The following is a 27,817-nucleotide window of genomic DNA, read 5'->3' as shown; positions in this document are numbered from 1 at the left end:
TTTACATTGATTATTTATTTTATTTTGAATATGTTATAACGACTTTACAAAAGAATAACAAGTAAATATCCCTTTTTGTATACCTACAATATTTCATTATTGTCAATGAAGAGAATTTTATGTTAATAAAACTTCCCATTACACATTAAACAAACGGCTTACTGTCTACTGAACTATTGATATGTCTACCTGCCGCATTTTACAATAGTATTTTAAAATATCATGGTTCTCAGTTTCCAACTGAAGGTGTTATACAAACTTTGGTCTTACAATGAGATCTGTAATGCGTGATAAATGCTACAAGTATATGATACGCGTATACATATAAATAAGTGGTCTTCTTTGCGTTTTATTATATCCGCGCTAGAAAGGAGCAAGTTACTTAACATTAATATTATTATGTCGCGATATATTTTGACTTTATCCTTTTACTATCATTAGACAGATATCAAATGATTTGTCCTCACCTTTCGCAATAAACTATACAACTATTCGACATTATTGTATTACAAGTAGGATAATTGCAAAAATTCTAGTGTTTTTTTTTTCTTTTCTAAGCATAACTGACGCATTGGAATGCAAATCCATTTCGCCTTAACTTAATACCATGTTGAAAAAATAACGTGTTATTTTAGCTTTAAGATAAGTAAAATCATATGAAATTTCTTACTGAGTACTTCATATGTCGAAAAATAATACGTGGTATGATTTTTGTGTGCGTAATAAATTACACTGGAGGACAGAAAATGGACATGAATATAGAAAGAAATAGTTCTCTTTTTCTTTGCTATAGTTGTTTTAAAAGAACATTATTTATATACAGTAATAAACTTCTATTCTCTATAGAAAATAATCAGCAAATTTTGCAATGCGTCTTAAATATTATGGTTAAGTTGGTTCAAATTGTGTATCACATAGATAGAGAAAAATCTATTTTTTGCACTTTATACAATCATAAATAATTATATTTTTATTTTTCTAAAGATTTTCTCTTATTAATTTAATAATTCAGATAATTAAAATCCAGAAATTAAAAATTATAAAAAAAATGAAAGGTATAAATCATAAACACTTAAGCAAGATAGTTATATCATAAAATAAATGTATTATTTATTATTTTAAAAAGTCTAAAATATTTTTAATTCTGTTATCAAATTTATTATTCCGTTTTATTTCCCTGATTCTCATCTTGTTAATTCTGTTGTTCTATTTTCGCTATTGAAACAACGAACATCCGTTCATTTTAAAAGTGCAAACGTTCGACAAAATCGCTGTCGTCCAGTGTTATTCTTATCTCTCAATAGCCTCACTATCTCTACTTCTTCTAAACGCGCTCCTAGATTTCAATCGCGTGATCTATCTAAGAGGGAGTGTCGTTTAATCAGTCTAATCATATAAATTCAACGTTCAAAACAGAACGCATTAGAACCATGCAAATCATTTGTCGATTAGCCGGCGATCGAATTGCGAAAACGTTGCGCTTGTTTATTGCGGACAGTCCACTTTGCGGCACTTCTTGAATTCCACTAAAGTCGGACAAAGTTTGGCCCAGGCTCCTCTCGGCTTCACCGTTAGACTTCTGACTCTACTTCGCAATCCCTCGCCACAGGTCGCACTGCATTTCGACCACGTTGACCACGGTGTTACTTCGCAGTCCACTGAAACTTTTCGAATGAGACGATTAGATAAACAGAACTGACGATCATCTCTCTTCAAAGATTTTATCAGGCTCGTTTCACATAGGCAAATCACATAAACTTGCTTTATTTATTGCATTAACTAGTTCGACCTCTTCCTCGTTTGAATATGTTCATTGAAACGCTAATTCTATTTGCTGTAACAACTTTGCTTGCTCCAATGCGTGAAAATTTAATATCGTTATTCTCGGTTTTAAGCGTTGAATATAAAGTCTGTGTAAATTCAATCTTCTTTTATATTAAAAAAATTATTAAAAAACGAGAAACTCTAAAGAAATAAATGTCAACTTTATAATGAACTCCGTAAATTTTAATAATTCGTTTAAAACAATATTTCAAAACATTAAACTTACTGTCGTACTCGTTTCCGGTATTTTTGTCTCGATGAAACCGCCGGCTTGTTCCATCACTTTGTAGAGCTACAAAATTGATTTATCATTGTATTATTCCCTAATCGTAGAATCGACTAAAAAAAACAAACTTTGAAATCTAAAAACTCATTTCCGCGTAAAAAAACTTCAAAAACTTACACTTAATAAAACTAATGTATTAAGCTTTAACTGTTTCAATAATTTTAATTATTTTGTAGTAACAGACGAAAAAAAGTAATACTTACAACATGGCAGAATCTTGCGGCACTTCTTTCTTCGGATCAACTTTTTTGGACAGCTTTTACCTCCATTCTCAGCTGGAATCTGCTCATAAGAAAATTAAACTTTAAATCGTATCTATCAAGAGCATTATTTGACAATTGAGTAATTGCATATATTTCTCCAATTGGAGGTCAATATTGCTATATTAATATTGTTACATCATTTAACTTTTGTTCCGTGATATAATTAAGCATCGAGAAATTTCACAATAAGTACGCGAATAAAATTTCAACAATACCATAATTTGCCTGGTGGTTGTAGTGTATCCGCGACAGCTCTCACAAGGGGACCATTCACTCCATTCAGAGACTTGACAGTTCACTTTGCCATTCTCACTCGACTCCATTATCTGACTGCTCGGTTGAATGCCTTTAAAATTCTCCTTTTCTGTAAAGAGGCGCAAGATGAGCTTCAGCGAAGCATGCAGACTTTTCTGTGCATTGCATTTCTCGACTAATGGGTTTTAAATTCACACTTTTGTAAGAACCGAATGTACGTTTGTGTCTTCGTGTCCTCGTGTATGTACGCATGTATGGATCTCTGTCATAAATACTGGTTTGACATTAATTAAAGGTGTTAAATAATTTTTACATAAGGCAATTAATTATCACCGTGTTGCGCTCTCTTCGCTTTCGCGCTGCGTTGTTCCTGAACGGGAATATGATAGCTGAGTACGCTGCTAAGGGATACCTTGAAGTTTTTCGTGACTGTCGACAGATTCGCCCTCAATTCTTCTGAATTTGTTAGTAAGCGTGTGCAAGACATAACACAAATGATTATTTGTGAGAAGATAGTTTATTCACAATGCAAAAGCTTATGTGATACGGATTAAGAGTTCAGATCCTCCCCTACGCCTCCGAAAAAATGCATAATTTTTGAAAGTCTTAAACGAATAAAAATAAAATTTAATATAAATTAATATTTTATTATAATCTTTCTCTAATATATTAATATTTATTAGTATATTTTTAGTATATTTCCTAATATATAATATTCCCTAATAATAATCAGATAAATAAAGTTTAAGATTAAAGATACGTTATATGACATGCAGAACATATAATCGATATTATGTAGTTATACGGTAAATTGACGGTAAATTGTTAGCGTAAGTATAGGAATTGGTAGAAAATTTTATTAGCGCACGTGTATGCGGGGATCTCGTAATTAACAACATTATCACAATGTGCCTTTATGAAGCAGAATATGTATAGCAGAAAAGTATCGCCAGCAAACTTACTTTGAAAATTACCGCAAACTTTATAACAATCCTTCTCGTTCGGGAAATTGTTTCGATTGGCGCCGCATCCGGTGTAGTGAAAGAAGTGACATTCGCCAGTCTGTTTGTCGAAGTAGCTTCGTAATATGTTATCATCACAATTCCCCTTCTTCAAAGGTTCGCTACAAATTTCTGATTACAAATCTCTGATTAATGATGATGTTACGTTTGTTATAATTAGAGATAATATAATTAAAAGAAGAGAAGAAACGCACAGTTATGGTAAAATAAAGTGCGTGACCAATAAGTAACAACTAGTTATTTGTTAGAAATTTTGCTAACAAATTTATATCACAATATAACGAAAATTTAATGGATTTTTACACGTTGTTTAAAATGAAAATCAAGTATCATTAAATTTTTTTAGACTGACGCGTGATTTTTTGCTCCTGAGCCGTACTATCAAATCGAGAGTCAATACACACTCTACGTACCTTCTACTTCTTCCCTCGTAAAATTGCAGCTTGAAATTTCGGCTGTGCATGGCACCATCTGCATTTTGCACTTCTCGTCATCCTTATCCAGATCGTCTTTGTACATTAATTGCCTTGATCTCAGTTTGATGCCATGTCCGCAGCTGGCACTGCACGGCGACCATGATGACCAGCCTGTGTAACGGTCAGCAGGACACGTCTGCAGTTCAGAATAAAAAATTGATTGATATAGAAAAAGACTAAATTGCGTCGAGTTGCAGAAACAAAATTCTCTTCGTCTTCTTGCTAAGCAGACATTTGCAATAAATTCGAAAAACTCTTTCAAACGCGCTCTTCTTTTTACTTTGATAATTATTTAATCAAGTGTCTGAAAGTGACATACATTAACAGAATACGACAAGAGAACTTTGCACTTTCAAATAAGCGTAAAAAAGGTTTAGAAAAGTTTTGAGTGAGTTTTGTTATACTTTGTTTATTCATGCATAGAAAATGAATCTTTATTAATTGTGAAGATTTATTTATTACGCCATTTGGTGGCACTTGATCGTTACATTCTTTATGATGATTTTGCATGTGAAAAGTTATGAGCATAATTGTAAGATTGATGATAATTGTTAGTAACAATTACTAAAATTCTGTATTTATTTGTTATGATTGCGATATTACGAGGCTACAATATTAAAAGAGTTTTTATCATGTAAAAGTGTCACTTTTTAGAGTCTTTTGTCTTCTAACTGGTGTTTCTGAGGTAAAAATATTTACAAAATTGATGAAATTATAAAAATTTGAAAATTCTATATTATTTGTGTGTGAAGAAAAATATTCTAAAATATTTTTTTAAACTCACTATAATATATAAAAAGTGTTAACTATAAAGATTCCATTGTTTTTTTCCGTTGTTTTTTAATTAATAAAATTACTGTTTTTATCACTTTGAATGAGAAAACTCCCTTAATAAATATTAGATCTTAATAAGATTTAGATCCATTTTTGTCTCTTTTGAATGCCAAGAATAAACTGCTTGAAAATGAAAACAAGCAGCTTTGATCGTAAAGCATCTTTAGAGTCGTTATACAGCAAGAGAATGTAAAAGCACTTGGGAATGAGTCTGAAGTAAATATTTCAAGAAAAAGAAGAAATTAATTTGCCGGAACTAGGATCCTTCAATGCGCTTTTGATGTTCGGAGCGCTTTACACGCCCCGCTTCTTGCGTGCTCTAATGGCATTCTATAAAAAAGAATATGATTAAATTTTTCATACACCGTGGTGCTGGATTTCCCTTGCTGATATCGTATGACTTACGTGAGGGTGCCGGTGCCATGGATCTACGAGAAATGGTACGGATATCGATTACTCGTGCGAAGCTATCGCCGCTGGCTGCCTGGTGATTTAATACTTAGCAAAGCTGCTGGATTCCTTGTAATAAATATCGAGCAGATCATTTATTCCTTCTGTGTTTCGTAGAGAAACGAAAGTCCGCTTGATATTTATTCGATATGTAATTAGTCATATCCGAACAAACTTTTCGACGAATTGATTTAATTTCTCGAAAATTTAATTTCTCGAAATATTTAATTGATTGTATTTACGTTCGAATGAAACCGAAATATCAATTTATACCCATTTATGAATTAAAAAAGAAATTAGATTCGTTTTTCATAAACAGAAACATAAACAGAAGAACTAACGTGAGAATATAATTAAAGGGAATTATTTTAATAAACGGTAGTATTTGATAAATGGGATAATTTCTTTTAATTAATTTTAAATTGAAATTTTAACAAACATTTAACACATGTAAAGCTTAAGCTGTTAAGCAATAATATTCTTTATTGAGAATTTAAAAAAATCTCATTAAACGTTGGACAAAGTTTTTGCCGAAGAGAAAGCAATGTCGGATTTATTAGATGTTGATTTTGCGAATGCGATTTTTTATCTTTTCTGTTTAGCAACATAATGTTCAGTGATCACAGTAAGTTAATGAGTAAGCTAATGAGCTTAGCATGCATAATTTAATAAAATTATGCGAATCAATTTCGTCGGAAATGTCGTTCATATCTGATCTTTTAGTTCCACAATCCTTCAACCTTCTCATACCTGCAGCCATTCCGCTCCAGTCCCGTCCGCCCACTCAGTGAGTAAATCCTCATCCTCGTCCTCGTCATCGTAGTCCAAATGATTCAATCGCCTTACCTCCTCTGCGTCTTCGCCCTCGCAGGGCTTGTTCCCGCAATCGATCGACTGCTGAAGTTGCGGCCCGTTCGGCACGGCTCTACACTGCTTTCGATACTTCTTCTGCCGAAAGTTCCTGGATCGGGTCATGGTACCCTCGCTGCAGCTCGACGAACACGGACTCCATTCACTCCACTGGGTTAATTCGCACATTTCGCTCTCCAACATTCCGTCGTGACGACCGTTACTGACGCTGGCAAATTGTAAGTGCAATCATTTCGCGGCAATTTGAATTGTCATGGAAATTAAAAGGACAGTTTAGGCATATTCTTTTCTAATTATACAGTTTGCCATGCAAGGGCGATTATTTGCGTGTTTTTGTATTAAAATTAAGAAATTTTATACGTGTTTAACAGATTATTAAATATATTCTGATTAAAATGCAGTTTCTTTCTGTTGTCATCACTTGCTATTTAGCAGCATTCTTATATTTTTTACTAAATTTTCATCAATTAATGACTGCTATGTCTTTTTATATTTGAAAACGTTGCTGTTTCCAGCGCAGTTTTAAAAAAATTTTATAAATTAGATTTAAATTTACGAGAGATTGAAGATGCATTACCAATACGGATTTTGTGTATTGTAGCAAAATCTTCGACCTGTAAGAGACGTGCCGCATTTGTTTGCATCCGCCGCAGCTTCGTCACGAAAACGACGTTGTCTCAGTTGAGTGCCTTTACCGCAGGTGGCTGAACATGGGCTCCATTCGCCCCAAGGTGTAACTTTACAAGCTTCTACACACAAAAAACATCGATTATCTTTTTGGATGTTTGGTATAAAAATCTGGAATTAAATCTGAATTTCTTATTAATGTTTAGAACAAGAATTACATCGTAACGAATAATGACGTCATTTATTTATATACAACAGATTTATTATGCAATGCCTGTAGAATGGAAAGCAAATAATAAGTATGTCGAGAGTATCGCGGAAATACGGAGCAAAAGTAATCATTCACCCGGACTTATCCTGTTTTAAAACACTTCTCGGATAAACAATTTAGGCAATAATTACGCGGATCTGCGCGTGACGTGGAGATTCATGATGAATGCTACTTTAATCGTACAACTTCGCGGAAATTTCTTCACGAGTTTTAATATTTCAAACCTAGCATTTAATTCTGCTTTTTTTCCTGTTCGGTGAAATGCACATTTTTTACATCGCTGAGAGAGAGAGAAAGAGAACTGCGGGTCAGATATTAATGCGTTACTTTGAAATTCCTGAATAATACAATTAACTGTCATAAATTTTGTCGTAAACTGTCGTAAAAATCTACAAGCACGTTTCTTCGACCGATATTTTTTCTTTATTCGCTGTTTTATACACTGTACCTGTATCAGTCACCGTATCATCGTCGTCGCAGGTTTTCTCATATAATCTTTGCCTATTGAGGTAGAGCTTCGCGAAAGGTTTCATGTCCCCACCAGACAATTCGTAAAATGGCGATCTCGAATCGTTCGGGTACGATGACGTGATACGTCGAATTGGTTCTTGTGGCTTCGTCGGTGAATCAGGCGACTAGTAATTAATACAAAGATAATATATAAATATTGTTCCTTAAATATATAATATATAATATGCCGTATTATTATCTCTAAGGGTTTTTCAAGGAAAAAACATCAAGGCATTCGTCAATCTCTAATTATTAAGTAATTAAAAACAAAAATTAATTACCACGTATGTAATTCCGTCGTCGGTGCCAGCATCGTAAGGGTAAAGATTTAATTCCTTGTGTTCAATCCACGAACAATTTGGCAGACAAAGTTCGAGTCCAGAAACACCAACAAACCAATCCGGCGAAGGATCTGGAATTATTATTCAATTTAATATACCAGAACAACACAGGCGCGCGCTATTTAGTTTTTTACTTTGTAAAACTATTGCAATAATAATTATATAAATAAATAATTATATACAAAAAGAAAGGAAAAAGAAATAGAGAGAGAGAGAGAGAGAGAGAGAGAGAGAGAGAGAGAGAGAGAGAGAGAAAGCGTACTTACATACATTAATTTATTATCTAATTTTCTTTCTTCTTCAAAAATATTATACACATAAAAAAAGGAAAAAAGAAATATAATATACACAACATAAATAAATCTTCTTTAAAGTATATGATATGACACTGAAATGTAACGAAATGTTGTCAGCTCTGACTCTTCTTCTTTTTTTTTATTTTTTTTTCTTTAATTAGCATTAGAGATTGACGATAGTTTGATAAACAAAATTACAATTGTTAATAAATTATTAAATACTTTGACATTATATGTGTACCTTTCCATATAAAATGAGATCAACATCTTTTGCAAAAATCAATACAGAAAACTAACTTTCGAAAATCTTTTGTTCGAGTAAGATACTTCACAATGTACAAAAAAAAGTTACAATTGTTAATAAATTATTAAATACTTTGACATTACATGTATCTTTTTATATAAAATAAGATCAACATTTTTTGGAACTTTATATACATTAATTAATTAACTATTATTGCTAGTTATAAAATAATATTGTGACATATGCATGCACACGTACGCGTGCACATATAGAAATTAATAAAATTTAAAAAATAACCAAATAAAAAATAATCAATAGAGAAAACTAACTTTCGAAAATCTTTCGTTTGAGTAAAATACTCCACAGTGTACAGACGGACGGATGCACGCACTTCTCCCCCCCCCCTCTCTCTCTCTCTCTCTCTCTCTCTTTCTCTCTCTCTCCGTCTCTCTCGGTCTCTCCCGGTCTCTCCCGGTCTCTGCCCGTCTCTCCCGGTCTCTTCCGTCTCTCCCCGTCTCTCCCGGTCTCTCGCGGTTTCTCTCCGTCTCTCTCGGTCTCTCCCGGTCTCTCCCCGTCTCTCCCCGGTCTCTTCCGTCTCTCCCCGTCTCTCCCGGTCTCTTCCCGTCTCTCCCCGTCTCTCCCCGTCTCTCCCGGTTTCTCCCCGTCTCTCCCGGTCTCTCCCGTCTCTCCCCGTCTTTCCCCGTCTCTCCCGGTCTCTTCCCGTCTCTCCCCGTCTCTCCCCCGTTTCTCCCGGTCTCTCCCCGTCTCTTCCGGTCTCTCCCCGTCTCACCCCGTCTCTCCCCGTCTCTCCCGGTCTCTCCCCGTCTCTCCCCGTCTCTTCCGGTATAGATAACCATTTATACAAATTTGACAACTGTCAAAATTCAATCGCAATGATTACTCTCGCAATACAAAGTAAGCGCAACGAGAGAACCAATCGGCATCGCGGAAAAACGACAACAATACTTCGAGAGATGCGAGTATCGATGCCATGCCCTTTTTTAGAAAGAAAACTTAGTATTCTTTTTAATAGTAAAAATTAGCCTTACCAATCATAGACACTAATGACATTAAATGATGCTTTCTGTCTACACGAAAGACTGCAAACGTTCTGCCAGTTACGTTCGGATAACTAATTCCTCTTGCTTTTATTATAGTCCTGATGTTTTCACTCTACAAGAATAACAACAATAAGTACTTATTTCTAATAATTATATGTATAAAATTATTTATAAATACCATATACATATATATGTATGTATATACATACATATATTGTGTATATATATATATATATATATATATATATATATATATATATACACACATATACCGTATATGTATACATATAATAATAGAGATATTATATACTTGGCGTTTATGTCATTAATATCTTTGTTTTTGGATTTTTAAAGTTTCTCCCCAAAATTTACAATCTCTACCTGTTTTAAAAATCTTTGTAATTAATTATATTAGTTAATATAAATTAATTCATAATTCTCATTTATTTTAGTAAAGCATTTGATTTTTTACGTTTTTTTAAATCTCTATTTTATATCTATTTTTCGTCGTATTATATAAAGCATATTAATAAAACTATTATTGAATGGTGAAAAACAAAAATCAAATAATTTAAGTTCTTTATCTTAATGGCAATTTCCAGAAAGTAAATAAAAAACTTTCACAGAACTTTCACACAGGGGAGTGTTCGTTCCCGTTATGTATTATCGCATCTCTTACCCGATCCTTTAACTCGGACTCTAATTTCCGCGTTGCACCGAGCTCAGCCACCTGTCGCAATCCGACGCTAGCCATACCGTTGTAACGCCAGAATCTGTAATCACCGGTATGACTAGCGCCGATCACGTCTGAAAATCGGATCAACCAGCCCTTGCTAGGGAAATCCTGTAGGGAGACAAAATAATGAATGAACGATAAATCCGGATATGAACATCGATCTTGTACAAGCTTCCTACAAATAATTTGGTCACAATTATTAATATGCCCGATGTACAAAAAAAGTTATAGAGAGGCTTTATTTTTCAAGTACTTGGATTCGAGTAACATTATCTAAGTATTCCATTTTTAATTCTTTCATCGGCAAGTAGCGAATTTTTCTTTACATATATCTATTATTTATATCTAGTTGGCAAACATAAATCTTTTAACTGTTTGAGAAGTCAGGCTTTAAGAAAGTGCAAGTTAATGTCGTAACGAGACATAAATCTGTAATACAGTACAGTTTTCTGTCGCCGACATATGTTCACGTACTTTCGGATGTGTATTTCTCGACCATAAGCCTTCAAACGTAACTTCAAACTTTGCTTCGTCGCAAGCACAACATTCTGAAAGAACCGGACCCTGATCATCAGCTTCCGCTTTTGAGTCTTGGCACATATTACGGATCAAATTCGCGTCGTCCATGTACCATGTATCTATCGTTTCCATCACTGTCGCTCTATAAAAAAAGGAAAGAAACAAAAATGTAATTGCGTGGATATTACGGTCAAGAATGTATTGTACAAAAAAACTGCTAAACTATTAAAATTATTGCCAAATTAATAAACAATGCAACATAAGAGATTAAAATCAGATGAAATAAATGAAAAAGAAACTCAAATAATCAGTAAAATGCTACACATATAATCACATAATATATATAATTATGTGGTAAATATTATGGCTCGTATTCAGAATGCGCTTATAAAGATGGATCATTCTTTTTTGGCATTCTCTCGTTGTTGTATATTAAACATAAAATAAGAATAGCATGACAAAAAACGCGTTATATTTTTATAAACGTGTGTTTCAAATGCTACATATACATATATAAATAATGTGATACTGTAAAGTACATATTTGCACGCATTAAATACCAGTACCAATATTAATTAACTGCATAAAAATTCATTATTAAAGATAAATAAACACGCGTAATAAATATCCTGATAAATACTGTTTCTATCCCTTTATGATTAATTTGAAGTAAAATTCTTTAATATTGCACGCAATGGAATGTTAAAAAGCATAATTTTACGCGCTTACAAGCAAAACAGGATAGGTATTGTATAGATATTTTATACATGTTTAACCATCTATATACAGACACATAAAAATATTAAACATTTACGTTGTAAAACAGCACGTAAAAGATATATCATTAATTTCTTCTAAATATCACGCAAAATAAATATACTCTTTTTTTTCATATTTATAAAAGCGTGGTGTAGTATAACTTTATACGTGTAGATATTAATTAGAATATGACATATATAATATACTGGCTTTAAATTTAACTTATGTATTAAAAGTTATTCACATATGTTGAGCGAATATTGTAAAATAGATATTAAATATGTTTTCACCTGAGAAGGATGCAACCGCTATCTTCGGCAGGACTGGTCCAAACAACAGATATCTTTTCTTTTTGCATCTTGGATGTCTCTACGACGGCGTTCGCGCAATCATCCGCGAATTTAGTGAGCGTATCGTCTTCAAGATCAAAAAGGCCAACATCGACCGTTTCATTTGCGTTTTCGGCCTCGGCAGATATGAGGAATCTCGTGAACTTTCGATGGATTTGATCGGTACTATCGGCCCGTAGGACCACTGAAATCGAAATAATTGACGATCTTTATTTGATATGTCCACATTCCATTCTATTTCTATAGGATAACCGCGAGATGTATGGATGCATTTTGCTTATAAACGAATAATGCTTGTATATTTGTTCGAAATAATATTTACACACATGTCGGAAAATATTATATTTGAGAACATAGTGTAGAATTTAATCAAATGCTTTTACGTGCAACAATATAAAATACGAGAAACCATTAAAATAGATTTAATAAAAATTGTGATGTGTATACTGGAAAATGCTATCTAAATCCTTCCAGTCTATTTAACATTCTAGCTATAAAATATAGAGTCCAATTATAATGCTTGGAAATTCCGTTTGATTTCTAAAATGCATCCTATCGTTACATTTTAACTTTGGCATAATTAAAATATTTTCTTCAGTGTATTAAAATATCTTTTTACATGCATTTTTGAAAGAAAAATATGCAATTGAAGTCTTCTTTATCTCTTTCTGAAAAAAAATTTTTTATTAATAAATTATCAAGTTTATTAACGCTTGTATAATTGTCAATTTATTAGGAAACAAGAAAAAAATAGATAATAGTAAATTATAATAATTTTTCGAATAAATTCTTCACAACTTCTATCTTATGTGTATATTATATGATACAAGCATACACAGTATATCACGCAAACATATACATATCCACATTTGTTCATATGTAAATAGAAAGTGTAAGCCAGACAATTCTGGTCTGTTTCATTTTTCTTCATTAATCACTTAGAAATGAAATAGCTCTGACGAATTGCGCGGAAGGATATCCATTGCAAAAATCTTTGCAATAATTCAGCCTCACAGGTATACAACAATAAATAATACTTCTTTTACTGAAGTTCTAAAATATATTTGCATTTTTAAAACACGAAAAATATACATTTTTTCAATTATTTATTTTTCACCTTTTTTCACGTTTTACTCTGTCCTTTTATGTAATCGCCGTTGAAAGCAATAATTTTGCACGCACAATATCGATAACGTTGGAGACACGCGGCCCTTGCCAATACTTTTGCAACTCATATATACAGTTTTTTTTTTGCGATGGCACATACAACAATATTTTATACACTAAATCAAAACTGTACATAAATTCCAATGAAATATTCATTCTACTAATGAAAAATTTATTAAAATTGGTCTAATGAATTATTTTATTATCGTATTGTTTTATTTATTATAACAAAAAATAATTCGTTATATTAATAAATTTATTTATGGCTAATAAAAAGGTTCGATGTAATATTTATACTATTAACAAAAAGTTTATTGTTTATTATTAATAAAAGTTTATTATTCATTTATCAATGAATTTTAGTCAATAAATGTCATACATTGATAAGAATATTGTTTTTAGTGTATTGCTATAACGTCTCAACTTTCCTGATAATGTTCTAAACATCATAATAATTAAACAGTGACATAATGAGAGATTCCCGCGAAATGTCATAGTCTTCGATGTAACCAATCGTGTCTATAAGAATATTTCGATTATACGAATAAGGCATTCAGAAAAATTTCCTTTTGTTCGCGTATAATTCATAATTGATTGTGAGCGAAAACAAATTTCTGCATCTCCTCCTCCGGGAGTAGGAGGAAAAATTTAAGCAATTGAGGGAAAACTTTTAGTAGAAGGTATGAAAAACAATCGAATTTGATGGAGGAGGAGTCGTACTCAGTTTCTCGATGCACACATTGAAGTATTGATTTCATTTTGGAAAACACAAAGAGAAATGCATCTTTTGAAAAAAAAAACCAATGCATTAGACTTAGTATTTCCTAGAATTATCGATTTATCTTTCTTCTGTCTACGTTTCTCTGTTAATTCTTTTTTTTTTTCAAAAAGCATTTACAAGTGTCATAGTTATAAAGATAAAATATTTAGTATTAGAAATATCGAAAGATTGCACATGCATAAATATCGACTTATAGATTTTCCATGTGTCGAAGGAATATTCGTATTCTCGGAATAGAACCATGTATCCAGCTCGGGTACCGGCTCACTATTTATAGCATGGATTAAACACGACACACCGTGAATCCGCTACTGCGTTCAAGGGGATTCAAGTGTATTTCATTCTCTATTACGAAATATTCTTTAACACGTATAAGTGTGCTACATTTTACGCGATCCTATTTAAACGATTTGGATTTAATTAAAGCGCCATTGTATAATTTTAATAAGTTGATTTTTTTCTTTATTTGATCGGATTTATGTTTTACCGTCTGACAGGTATGGATTGAGTTAATTACAACTGCATGTATTTAACTACAATCGATATATCTAAAATATGAAAATTGTACCAAATCTTTACGATATTCTTTACGAAACAAAAAATCAAATCGTGCAAACATAAAGAAAAAAGTTATGTAAATAATTAGATAAAATGTTTGAAAGTACTGTGAAATAGTTTAGTCACAAGGTTGTCCATTCGTAGATTATTTTCTACAATGTAGAATCTACATCGTATAGTAATACTTGTTTGGAACAGTACGGCTTCTGATGTTATGGGTCTTCTTGAACTACACGTCTCTTTATATATGCGTAAGTCTTACAGCACGTCGGTTTTTAATCCTTGAATACACGAGAGGGTATTACAGTATTCATTTTTCTTCGATATTCTTCCAACACCTTTGATCGAAGTTTTTCCTTCGTCTGCGAAACTTTTAGAGAAACTTTAAAACCAAGCTTTCGATAGTATTCAGTTTGAAATTATCGAAATCTCGTACTTCTGTTACTTTGAAATAAAATTCATTACGAAGTCACGCGATCAAGATTTAAAAAGGTTTTCCGAAGCCATTTAAAGTCAATAATGAATCATGTATATATGAAAGGTTATTAATCATGATGTCTGATTCAATAAAAAATAAAATAAAATAGAAAGATAATAATAATGAGTAAAGTAATTCAAGACACATGAAGAATTTCAAAATTATTGCATGTGTAATCTTTCCAACCAATTTTTCTCTTTAACAGTCATTCTTTAAAACAAAACTATTTACGTAAATTTTTATTCAAAAGTAAAATAAGTGTCTTCGGCCATTACTTGTGTCTACATTCCGTGAATATATGTAACACTTTATTAAAACACAAGTCCGATTTAGTGCGCATAGCCGGAAATCAATATAATATGATGATTAAATACGCAACGGCAAAGTAAGTTTTAGAAAACGCTGTATTTATCGAAGCTCAAATTTGTCACAATAAAGAGAACATAGTGACAATGAGTCACTACGTTCACCTCCCGGATCATTATTCCCATAACCCTGAATTAAAAGAATTAGCGGCAAAAACGCAGTTAACTGAGACCTTCGTCGGGATATCGCGTTTCCCGCTTGCAACGAGCCTCCCCCAGACATTCGAGAATGTCAGAAGAGTATCGCCGACGGGTCGAGGATCAGCGGGTATTACTTGGCGAGAGTCGGCGATCGCACCGATTCTTTTCACCGCGCGTTACTCTCGAATAATCACGTTTCGAAGTTTCTTTCGGAAACTTGCTCCAAGAAGAGACGCAAGCTTGTTTTTCCGCTCGCGATGCAAACGTGCCAAAACCCATATATTTCGAGTCTCCTTTCCCTTCATACTTCCCTAAACTTTAGGGATAGATCGATATCAGTGGTGGTATCCTGTCTTCGAGCTGCTCGGAAACTTTTGTCGGGCCAATCGGACTAGATCGGAAACTAAATGAGAATCGGCTTGGACCTTAGCGGCGTTCTGCATCGAGCGCGAGATGCCACCCGATCCGTCGTCAGGGGGTTTCAGCGTGGAATTTGTTCGTCAAGGGCTCGAGTTTTCATTCACAACAAAGCGGATTACACGTAAAGCCGAACAATAGTGTCTGTCTGCGCGCGTAACGTACTGCTCACGATAGCGCAACACTGACGGGATGAATTATTAATTAATCGTGTAGTAATGAAAACGGATGCGTTCGCGCTTTACGGTTTCGCGTACGTAAAATACTGCCACTTCTCCCCCCCCCCCTCTCTCTCTCTCTCTCTCTCGGCGCGTGGCTGAAATTCCTCCAATAATTGCGATGCGAAGCTACAACCACGGCATTAACTTCCGGTGGCGGCTGGCAATGGAGTTCGGCGGAGCGAGTAGCTCTGATACGCGAGTAATCACGCTGTTGGGGAGCAACGATAACGCTGATTTGCGTAAATTCGAGTTCGCGACGAGATGAAGAGGAAAGCGTTCTTCCGTCTCTGCGACGCTACCTTCTTCATCCCTAAATTCATCCATTCGGCCGAAGCAATGGAAGAGACATGTGACCACACGTTGCCGTCATTCATGCGGCTCGTCGATTTGCCCCCGGAGAGAAATGCCGGAGTCGTTTACGAATAATGAGCCGTTATTACATGGGATGACACAGGATGATTTAAATGCGCGGCGTGGTTTGAAGTCTATCGCGACTTTTAAAGTAAAATTCAGTTAATTGTGGAGAACGTTGCTCGACGTTAATAACGCGACAGGCCGCGTTAACATTAGCCATTGATCATGTGATCAACTGCTCTTAATTAGCGAGTCATCGTTGTTTCCCGGGCGTTAGCTTCACGGAAGAAAATGAAAATTTATAGCTGTTCAGGTTCAAAATAAATTAACGCTGCAAGCAATTTTCGGCGTCATTTGCGCTGACAGCTTCCGTTAACGTTTGGAACTTAATAATTCTTTGACATTTTCTAGACGACCGTAACTTGTTGCAAAGACTATAATTAGCTAACCAATCTCGTAACAATCACATATTAATGTACTATTTTAATTAATTATGTAAAATAGTAATCATTGTTTTCTAAAAACCAATTAGTCAAAACCCGAATACGTCTCGATATTTTTGTTAAGGAGGAATTCCAGCCGAGAATCAATAACGCGAAAGAACATCTGGCAGTTTCGATCGTTCTGTAGACGAAGAGGAAAGATCTGCTCGTGATTAACACCTACATCTCACCGTACATAACGTTGATTGTGCCAGCTCTTTACTATCCCTCACCGCATTGTTTCGCGACTCTCCATTGCGGTAACGGCGCAATAATTTTCCCGAGCTTCCTCGGCTGGCGTCCTCTTCTTCGGGATTTAACCCCCGGAGGCGTTATGCGGTCTCCACTCAGGTCGGCACGATTTAATAGAATTTTATCGGGTCGGGGCCGCGTTGAATCCGCTCGCGTTAAACCTGCAGCGCGACGCGGCTCGCGGTGTCTCGCACCTGGCGTCCCGCCAGCGTTACGTAACGCATTAATTCACCGGGCACGAGAGATTTGCATGCGTTAGTGTATGGCTACCCTCAGGCGCCGTGCGAGAAGCTGAGTTTTGCGAGAGAAAGAGGCGAAGACGAGACAGTGGGAAAGAGAGAGAGAGAGAGAGAGAGAAAAGCAAGAACAAGAACAAACTTTATTAAGCCGGATCGGACGAATTAAGATGTTTCCGTGCGAGGCATCGGAATTTATTATCAACGTGCAGAAACTCTAACATGCATCGCGCATAAAGTGGCAGATAAAGTACTCATTAAAAAGATTAAATCAAATTTTTAATACATATATTAATAATTAAGCCGATTAGTCACATTGTATTTATAAACCTAGACGTTGAGTTTCATGAATATACACGCGAAAACAAAATTTAAACTCAAAAAAAGAGTTCGTGTTAACATAATATAAAGTAACAGGTAACGAAAACTAAATTTGATTTTAAAAAGTAATCAATTTGTTACATTATGTAAATGATGCCTCGCGGGAAATATCTCCTGCAAATCGTCTCTATCGACGTGCCATAAATCTGCTCTGTTTCGTTATAAAATTGGTCGACAAGATTTCTCGCTAAGGTATGAGAGTGCTGGGATATGTCCCGGCATATCGAAGCAGGAGAGGCCTGGGACTACGATCATCGATCCAGCTAATGATATCATGTCGCGCAAGTTAATGATACTCGATATAAAAGATGCGAAAAAGCGATAACGATAGCTGTGCAGTCGAGCTTGAAAAATGTGTCAGCATCTCGGACCAAGTAACCAGGAAAAGCACAATTTTCTATAAAGTTAGAGTTACAAATTAGTTAAATTACAAATTAATTATGATGATACAGGTACATGTACAACGTCATCGCGTACTGAGTGCTAATTATCATAAAGTGATTTTAATGTCAATATATCAGTACATCAATTATAGCGAGTTATACTGAAAAGCTTGCAACAGGATTAGTTGGCAAAGTTAAATACATTTGATTTTTATGATATATGAGATAGAATGCGCGTATTAAATTACGCAGAATATAAATTAATTAATTTTAATAAGAATTTAATTACAGATTTAATTGTTTTTAAATATGAAATACATTTTATATAAGTCGACTGTTTAATAAATTTATATATGTCAAATTCATTAAATCGTCGTTTAAAAGAGTTTCAAAATGGCGGGCCATCCCATAAAATCTGCACAGCTTCTCGAGGAGGAGCGATTATCAAATCGCAGTCGTGCGCAAAACCGTCACAAAGCTAATCGGTCAAAGTTCATTGCGCGGGTTGGTGCAGCATTTATTCCGACTTTTAAAGCGAAATGACCTTTTTTTCCACCGCTACTTGCATCGAGCACCGAAGTAGTCCGATCTTTTAATCCGAAGGACGGTTTCCGCTAGCCGGAAGAACGCTGTTTGCGACGCGCAGAAAGTCGTAACGTCCGAAAGATCTACGGCCTCTCCTTCGCTAATTGCCGTAATTACCGCTAAAAGACGTAGAGCCACCGAGAAATCATGACGCGTGCGCGTGTGTCGTATTTCAGACATCAAAATGCCAGTAAATTGATACGCCGATGACCTCACTGTGCATTTCAATTTGTCGACGTCAGTGCGAACAGACAACGAATTTACTTCACTCAATCTCTCTCCCTCCCTCCCCCCCTCTCTCTCTCCGCGCGCGCGCACAAACCGGAGTTTTTATTTTATTAAAAGGAAAAGATTTGAAGATTTTTCCTAATCTTTTCATCCACATGATTGTAATCAAGAAACTTGCAATCGAGAAACTATTTGGTTTGTTCAAATACAAATTATTTGTTTAATGTATTCAGATTGATAAGTTGATTTTGTTTAGCCTAACATTGTCTACTTTACTATTACAAAGAATCTCAATAAATACAATTTACACGCTTCTAAATTCATTTTACACATCAGTAAACAAACTTTCTGATTTCTCTTCGAATGCGGTTTCCAATTTATTTGCCTATTCTTCATGTTACCGCGTAACGCGTTTTACTACTTCACCGATGTTATGAAGCCAAAGAATGTTGACAAAGCAAAGCAATATCTGACATTTTAAGAGCTTTGGAATTCCGTATCAGCAAACGTATCCATATAGAAGGCTTATAGAGCATCAAAATTCCGCTACCATCGAATATTGCAGCGGACACCATCGGTGGCCGGCACGGCATCTCGTCGGATTAAGTCTTTGATATTTGAAAATCCAAATATCGCAAAATAAACAAAAACACTGTGTTTGATGGCTCTCACAATGTTATTTACAGATTTTAATTAAATTTTAATAAAATTTTAACAACATTTTTTAAGTTAAATATTTAATAAACGACTTTATTCGATATAAATGTAATCACTGCTTACGTACTGTTCTTGTCTTTTTCCAATTATAATTTTTCTTTAAATTATATAACGGAGAAATACAATTATACATGTAATGTACTATATGTACGTAGTATTCATGCAAACGTAATTCGCAGAAGATACCTGAGTATGATTTATAAATGTCAATGAGAAATCTACATTTTTATCCTTTTTCTCACGTTGCAGAACTTATTTAAAGTTTAAAAGCATTCAAATGTCACGAAGGTTTAACTTACTAAAGCAGTCGCGCTTGTGACTACAACTCTGAGACTAACTTTTCAGTCGGAGAACTATTTCCTCAATTCATACATCTAAATTGTATGGTATAATTCACGAAGCAACGTCAGCTTCTCTCTTTTTTTTTTCTCTACTTGCAAACATACATACATGTGACGATAAAATCCTGACAATAAGATTCATTTTTCCCTTCTTGCAATACAGGTAATGGGATTCGAAATTATATCGATGGCTCGATCCCCTTGTTCGCGATTGCGTATATTCTTACCGCTATATCGGGTGTTCGGCATATAGGCGTATACCATATCGGTCCTGTTGAAAAGCGTCACGAAGAAATGATATCTGCCCAAGGCATTGGAACGTGGCCCGGTGGTGCCTTCTATGACTCGGGAGCATTTTGTCGAATCCGTAGTAGTTGCTGCTGCGAGCAGCAACAAAACGCCGTGATACACAATCCAGGCTTTATACATCGTCTGCAAAGAGGGAAAAATAACGTAACAATATTTTATTCTCGTTCGGGCAATGGTTCGAACGTTGCTTGCGCGCACGACAATATATAAATTATAAAATCAAACATTTTCACATTTTGATACCGACACAATTTACGCGATTAAAAAAGCATCACTTAAATCATTCTGTATTTGCTTGTATTTTTGAGATATTCGTCTTCATTCGTGTGCTATCGAGTATCGAAGAGCTTGATGAATTACCACTGTTCTCTTTTATGTTCATATTATGATAATGCTAGTTGCATGTGTGTTGAATATTCATTTACGTTACAGTTTACGTTACAGTTTACATCAAAGAGACAAAACGTGAAACGACTGGGAATAGATAAAATTAAAATGCAAATTGGTTTCGGGAGAACAACCTGATTCTTGATCCTTCTCACGTTTGTAGGTACGTTGCACACCCTCACGTTTTCTGTTTATTCCCCTATTATGCGTTTCAATTAAAATTTAAGCAAAAAATATCCCGGCGTCCCGACGAACGAATTTAACATTTTGCGATTTAATTACGAGCTGAGTTTATAGGTAGATACTGTCAAGATGATTGAAGACGTATGACAAGAGATTTTCTTTTTTAAAAATTATATTTCAAGGTATTAAAATATCGAAATAAATCAGAGATAAGTATTAACTAAATAAATTGTTAAAACTAACCATTAAACAAATTTATACACAATAAAAGCAAATTTTTTTAAATATTACGCGTCGTATATTTTTAAACAATAATTTTAAATCTTTTAAAATCTATAATGAGAAAAGGACAAAAAACTAAAGACCGATTATTCGAACTTTTGATTTGATTTGCTAAATATTGCTTCTTCCTCATGTGAGACACAATACGATCTTGGTACAATATTCTTAAGAGACACAATAATCTTAAGATCGTGCAAATGTCATTTTTCAATAAAAATTAATTTTCTTTAATCCTTTAAACCGTCTAAAAAAGAATTATTTAGAAAAGGTTAATAAAAGAATAAAAAATATAAAAGTTACAGAAACAGATTATTCTGATCTTGAACCAACTCGTTTCGTTCTAATTGTAATAGTGAAAGATCGCGAGTATCACGACTACGAGGAACGTGGGTGCACGTGAGTACCGCGAACATTAGAGCGATGCCAACACGTGAGACAATCGCCCTCGCTATGGTCACGTGTTCGGTACTTATAACAAAGCGTTGCTGAAAATGCATCAACACTGAGTCACTCGGCGATCTTGGCAGAATCTTGGCTCCGAAACGGGTACGTAGAAAACCGTTTGCGCTTTTCCTGGTTCATTGAACGAGCATACGTTTGAAATATTCAATATGGTATTGAAAGTAGAGCAAGACATAAAGTAGCAGTTTAAGCATATCTTTTGAAGTCGATCTTTTTCATTTCTAATTCGGGATAAAATATTCATAAATAGGATATTTATGTTTTACAAGTAACAATAAAAATATTAAAAATATTAAAAATATTAAAAATGTTAAAAATATTCACATATTAAGAAACTTGAGATTAGACAATTTCTAATAAAAATAATATTAAATCAAGATATCAAAATTATATTAATCGTATAAATAATGTTAGCAAAGCATAATAAGATAATAAAGTTGCAAATATTAAAATTTGCTATTTGAGGAATAATTATATTTAATTAATATAAAAATATATTACGAAATATAGTATATATTTTTCCTTAATATTACAAAATAATTAAAGCAAAGCGAGAGCGAGACAGAAGAAGAGATGCTTGTATTTGAATCGTTAATTATAAATAAATACACCTATATGTATACTCATCAATAATTAAATAAAATTAACTCCAATATTTACCAATGAAAACGATAAATATAACTAATTATACAACCGCATTACAACTTGAATGATTGAAACGAGCGAATTTCGCGAAATTTCGCAGTTATTGCGACCTAATGGACAAAAATTGATACACACAGTTGAATCTTGAGCTTCGTCTGCAATAATGTAGCTTATACGATTGCAATACATCGATATGTGAGACAAGAAATGCGGCGCTTGTACGACGTGCGACACGTTGATCCACGAACATCACTGGCCTCTAATAAGCTGGTTAACCATAAATCCCAAACGCCTAAATATATTGCGCCAAGCCGGTGTATATAGGGCATGGCATTTCAACTCTGCTTGGCGTTCTGCCACGTTCGTTCTCTCGGCCATGGAACACCAACAGGAACTCAAACAATATGTACCAAAAGACCCGATAGCACGGCTACGGTTTTCCTGCAGTCGCTAGTTTATATTAACGAAATTATATTGTGGATACCAAATTTTGTTTATAAGATTTTCGAACGTTGAGAATAAAACGAAATTACTGAAAACACGTAGTAATATAAAGCGATTATACATACCACTTGCATAGAAAATACTGTGAAGAGTTTGTAGAGATTTAATTTTAAAAAATGTAAAAATCTGCGGATTTATAAATTTATTTCAAATATAATAAGATAATAAAACTCTCTAAATAAATGGAATAAATTAAAACGACAAAATTATTTATATAATTAATTACAATCATTACCCTTGACAACGTTCTGATAATTCCAATTAAATAATCGCATGTATTTTAATTACATAAAATTTATTAACGTAGTAAATCTCATTTTTTTTCATTTGTATACAAAACGCATTAAAAGAATCAGGTTATTATATATTATCAAACGATTGGAAAACTAATTAAACGGAATAATAATTATATTTAACAAAACCTACGTTTCGCTATATCAACGAATGTACGTGATTATTAATTAATTCCCTATAGCTAAGCCGCGTTAAGCTCTTTATCTGTGAATAGGATATCACATAATTTCATAGCAGAAGCAAGTAAAATTTCAAGTTAATAATAAACTAATACTTCCCGTTCATTAATTTATGACGTTATTTCACGTCAATTAATATGCGAATAATCGATTTGGGCAACATCATAATTATGTATTTCTAACTTGATGAAAAGCGTTCCTAGACTAGAATTAATGCAGCACAATTAAACGCGCTAATTTTAGAAGGCCATTTACCGTATTTCTAGTATGTTTGTTTTGCCCTGTCATTTTTATAGACAGGATCTCATCAATATTTTTTATGCAACATTAATATTCGAGTCTCAATTCTAAGGTCGTTATCGAGCTAAATGAAATTGCCGGATGAATAAACGGCAAAGTCGTACGAGGTACAGTCGAACGAAGGGTAGTGGGACTTTGGAGGGATTCATATCAAGGAAAGTGTAACTTCGAACGACGGATTGCCAGCCGAGCGACGTCAATATGTCGGTCTAAGACTTTGAAAGAAAAACGGGAGGCGCGCGATGAACGAGACGCGAGGATCTCATCGATGATATTACCGCGATCAAAGCTGCGGAATGGAGCGCTTAGAGAAGGTAGAGAGACGTATTCATACCTTCGTCAAATAGACGGAGACTTGATATTTAACGGCGCAGGCACACATCGCGATCCGTAATAATTTTCACCGATAAGAAGAAACCGTCGTCGCGCGTTATATCGTGTCGTCGTCGGAACATTTTTTTTGCTCCTTCCCTATCTCTGTCTTCTCATTTCTTTTATTTACCTAAAAGTATCTTCCAACAAAAATCGTGATCCAGAGATTTTATATCGTTGAAAACACGTTCTACTTCACTGAATGCTTTCCGAAGGAAATTGCGTTCCTGACGTTACTGCTTGACAGGATATTCTTTCCTGCAATATGCGGCCGTTATACATCATGCTTCATGAAATTGTAAGCTTTGGACGCGAATTAATCCTTTAAACCGTAGGTTCTTTTTTTTTAAGTTTAATAAAGAATTAACAAACGGTCGTATGATAAGATCACACAAGAACTTTCCATCTCACTCTTTCACTGAATTTTAAACGCCTTTTAATTAAACTTAGAAGAATTCAAATATACTAGTTCAATTATAAAAGAAATCTATAAGCCTTATTCCTTGTAAAACAATATCGAAAAGATATTTCTGTTTTATTATTTTATTTCTTGTTAAAACGGTATTTCTAATTTGCCATGTAATCAAAATTAAATTGTCGATTTATTCCATCAAAATTTTTGATATATTTTTAACAAAGTTATTTTTAACAAATTTCCGATATTTTTGGTATTTTGGTATTTTGACATGACTCACAAAGAGTCAATATAAATAAACATTAACGGAATATTTTTATGAATGCCTATCTCGTTCAGCTATTGTTCGCTTTTCACGCGAAAGAATATAAAAACTGCTTTCCCCTCCCCCCTCTCTTTCTCTCTAAACGACAATAAAAGTAGACGTTTTTTTTACCAATCCGCATCACCGATATTAAGCGTAAAGGTCGTAACAAATTTAGGGTATCCAGCTGTTCGGCAAGAGCTTCCGGGTGAAGCATTGATTTTCCACTTGAAATAGTCATGGCCGATAAATACCGTCATCAGTGCTATTTCGGCTCATCGAAATGTTCGTCATGCACGTTCGATGAGCGAGCCGACGTGAATCCTCGGTACTAACTAAATAAATATAATAATCCTGGAGTAGGAAGCGAGATAACGCATACTGCTCGTTGAACAATTTATTTCATTAGCGGCCGTCAGAATAAACGGTTGAATAGTCACTAAATTACCATGATATCACGATTCGAACTGTTGCTCCGTTTATTATTTATTAAATTGTACTTTAACGAATTATTATTATTTGAACATTTTTGCATATTCAATTATATTTTTATGTTTTTATATAAAAATCTTTAATAATCAATGCACTTGTCATTGCAAAAGCATTTCAACGTGTTTGATTTCTCTTCGGAGAATTTAGCACTCCATATCTATCGCGTTTTATCTATTTATTTTCTTTTCAATAGCGGTTGTATAAAAGTGATGCCGAAATGAAAATCAATTAAATAATTTCTCAATATTTTCCGACGATTCGCCAGAATTATAAATTTTCATCTCGCTGCCAATTCGTAAGAAATATTCGGTGCGACACGTATTCCCGACGAAAATGCACTTCTTTAGCATCTTCTCTTTGGCACAGAAATCACCACGGTTCGATCGCCTTTTATCCGACTTATCCATGTTGCGCCGCAACCCCTGCGCGTCTTCCAGCTGCCTTTTTCCGCTTCCCGCTATCCTTATCTATTTCTGTGAGCAGCCTGGCAATACGTTCGAATAATGTGTCTAGTCGTGCATAAGGGAAGCACTCTGCACGCTTGAGTCGATCGAGGAAAAGCGTCAACGAACATTTCAATCGGAACAACGCAATTACACTTCATCTATTAAACGTCCGTCACGAAATGTACCTAAACAAGATTGTTATTGCAGCGCAGCTTCGGATCTGGACGATACATTTACGCGTGACGCGTACGTTTCTGTATATTAATTTGCCTTATTATTTTATAAACTATTTTGTCGCAATTCCATTTCGCGAATCCGTACGCAACCGCTGGGCTTTGTTTTTGATCACATGTTGCAACACGCACGTTATTCGCGTTTTATTCGGTAAAAGGTACAGTCGATGGAACTGGTTTATTTTGCCGTCGATAAAGGACAAAGGCGACGGTTCTCGCAAGAGAAAACACACGCAACATGCAATTACATGACAAAGTACACAAAGGGTAACTCAAAATATAGCAGCATGTCATTCGTTCAAAGAATGCGGTTGCATCTCGTGCTGTAATGCAAGTGCATCCGTATGCACTTTCTCTATCCTTCTTTTTCATTTTTTTTCTTTCCCCTTTTTTCTTTAATCTGAATCAGTGAAATCTTACTGATTTGGAGTACTATAACTATGATTATCAATAATTATACACTGAGAAAAAAAATTGCTAAATACAAATAAATATTTCTTTAAATAGTGCTAATAACATATTTTATAGAAAATCAATAATATTTATTTCAAACAAATAATATTTTCTAAATTATAGAAAACTAGTACTTGTTTTAAATAAATATTATTGATTTTCTATAAAATATGTTATTAGCACTATTCAAACAAATATTTATTTAAATCTAGTTTTTTTTCTCAGTGTACTTTATCCTTCAGTGATTCCGATTAAGAAAATACATACACGGAGCAAATTTTATATAGTAGAAATTACTACGTACAATAGCAACTACGGACCATAAAAAGAAATTTCAGAGAATTATATCATAAGTAGCGTAAATACTATGGTAATTTGAAAAAAAAACATAGTAAAAATTTTTATAATTCCTTCTTTAGTCCACGCTTATACTATTTACCATAATAATTTTTACTGTAAAATTTTCTCCATGTACTGTTACTGAAAAACAGTGAATATATCCATTGATACAGTTTTAGATACAGCACTGAAATCAGATTATTCTCTGTCATTCAGCACTTATTTCGATTTGAACATTACTAGACGACATCTTCAGACATAAATCCTTCAAAGACTCTCTCGACTTATGGGTACAATCGAGTTAGATGGGTACTCACCGTAATGTCGTTCGTGAAGAGGACGGCGTGCGCAAAACTCTCCTCGTCTCTCACGAGAGTCACGTGCGTTCTCGGCAACACGGCAGGGAAACACACCAATGACACGTCCACCACCGCCGCGCACCTCCGGCTGACTGACAGCCGTCCGACTACTGGGCCGTTACTACTTCGGATGGCTGGGCGTGCGCAGCGCGCAACACGCTCCGCGAGTATTTTTTTCCTCCCGCGATGACCTCAGAATGATATCGGGTTTCGAATTATTTGGAATTATTCGTTCAAACCAATTGCGTTGATCACGAATCTCTTCTCTGAAATGTGAATACGCGACGCTATCAGTTTTGTTACAAAGAGGAACGTTACCAAAGCAGTGAGTTGACGCTACTTCTCCAATTTTTTGCGTTTAAATCATTTTAAGATTTGTAATAAAAATAAAAATATAAAAATAATGTTTTAACAAGAAATTTAAATCATTCGATAGCATTCTCTAATCAATTATTTGTTAATGTATTGAAGTTTGATTAATATATCGTTTATTTGCTACAACAACATAACTAAACAAACTATCATTGTTTAATTATTTGCAAAAAAAAAGAGAATTCTAATAAGAATTCAATATACTGCATGAAGAGTTAATGATATATTTACTCCTCTTCAAATACAATTATAATATATTGTTACACTAAAGTTGCATTTAAAAATGATACTACAAAATTTAAATGATTCAAATTAAAAAATTTTGTTTTTTGAGTTATGTTATGCAAATGTGAGTAATATTATTTATGATATTTTTAAAAAAAGTTTAACAATATTTTTAAAATAT

At 34.1% G+C, this 27,817-nt stretch overlaps 1 protein-coding gene across 4 annotated transcripts; it reads right to left on the bottom strand.

The window, feature by feature from the left end:
• Window positions 1–27,337, bottom strand: LOC105830497 (spondin-1). 4 transcript variants are annotated; one of them, XM_028191733.2, is made up of 17 exons: window positions 26,998–27,337; window positions 20,309–20,513; window positions 11,935–12,178; window positions 10,841–11,027; window positions 10,310–10,474; window positions 9,619–9,742; window positions 7,970–8,100; window positions 7,627–7,813; window positions 6,858–7,029; window positions 6,161–6,488; window positions 4,064–4,262; window positions 3,591–3,761; window positions 2,962–3,084; window positions 2,589–2,737; window positions 2,314–2,392; window positions 2,051–2,116; window positions 1,486–1,664 (listed from the first exon to the last, which is right to left on the bottom strand). In XM_028191733.2, the coding sequence occupies exons 2-17, from the start codon at window positions 20,508–20,510 to the stop codon at window positions 1,486–1,488; spliced, it is 2,706 nt and encodes a 901-aa protein (XP_028047534.2). In that variant the 5' UTR covers window positions 20,511–20,513; window positions 26,998–27,337. The 4 variants fall into 4 exon arrangements, with proteins under 4 accessions (XP_036149826.1, XP_028047535.2, XP_036149827.1 ...); XM_036293933.1 differs by lacking the exon at window positions 26,998–27,337 and having other exon boundaries at window positions 1–1,664; window positions 20,309–20,510; XM_028191734.2 differs by lacking the exon at window positions 26,998–27,337 and having other exon boundaries at window positions 1–1,664; window positions 6,257–6,488; window positions 20,309–20,510.
• Window positions 27,338–27,817: the final 480 nt, after the last annotated feature.

The sequence above is a fragment of the Monomorium pharaonis genome, chromosome 11, assembly GCF_013373865.1.
Source record: "Monomorium pharaonis isolate MP-MQ-018 chromosome 11, ASM1337386v2, whole genome shotgun sequence".
NCBI classification, from domain to species: Eukaryota; Metazoa; Arthropoda; class Insecta; order Hymenoptera; family Formicidae; genus Monomorium; species Monomorium pharaonis.
The sequence above is the reverse complement of the archived record's forward strand: the minus strand, read 5'-3'. Positions and strand labels throughout refer to the sequence as shown.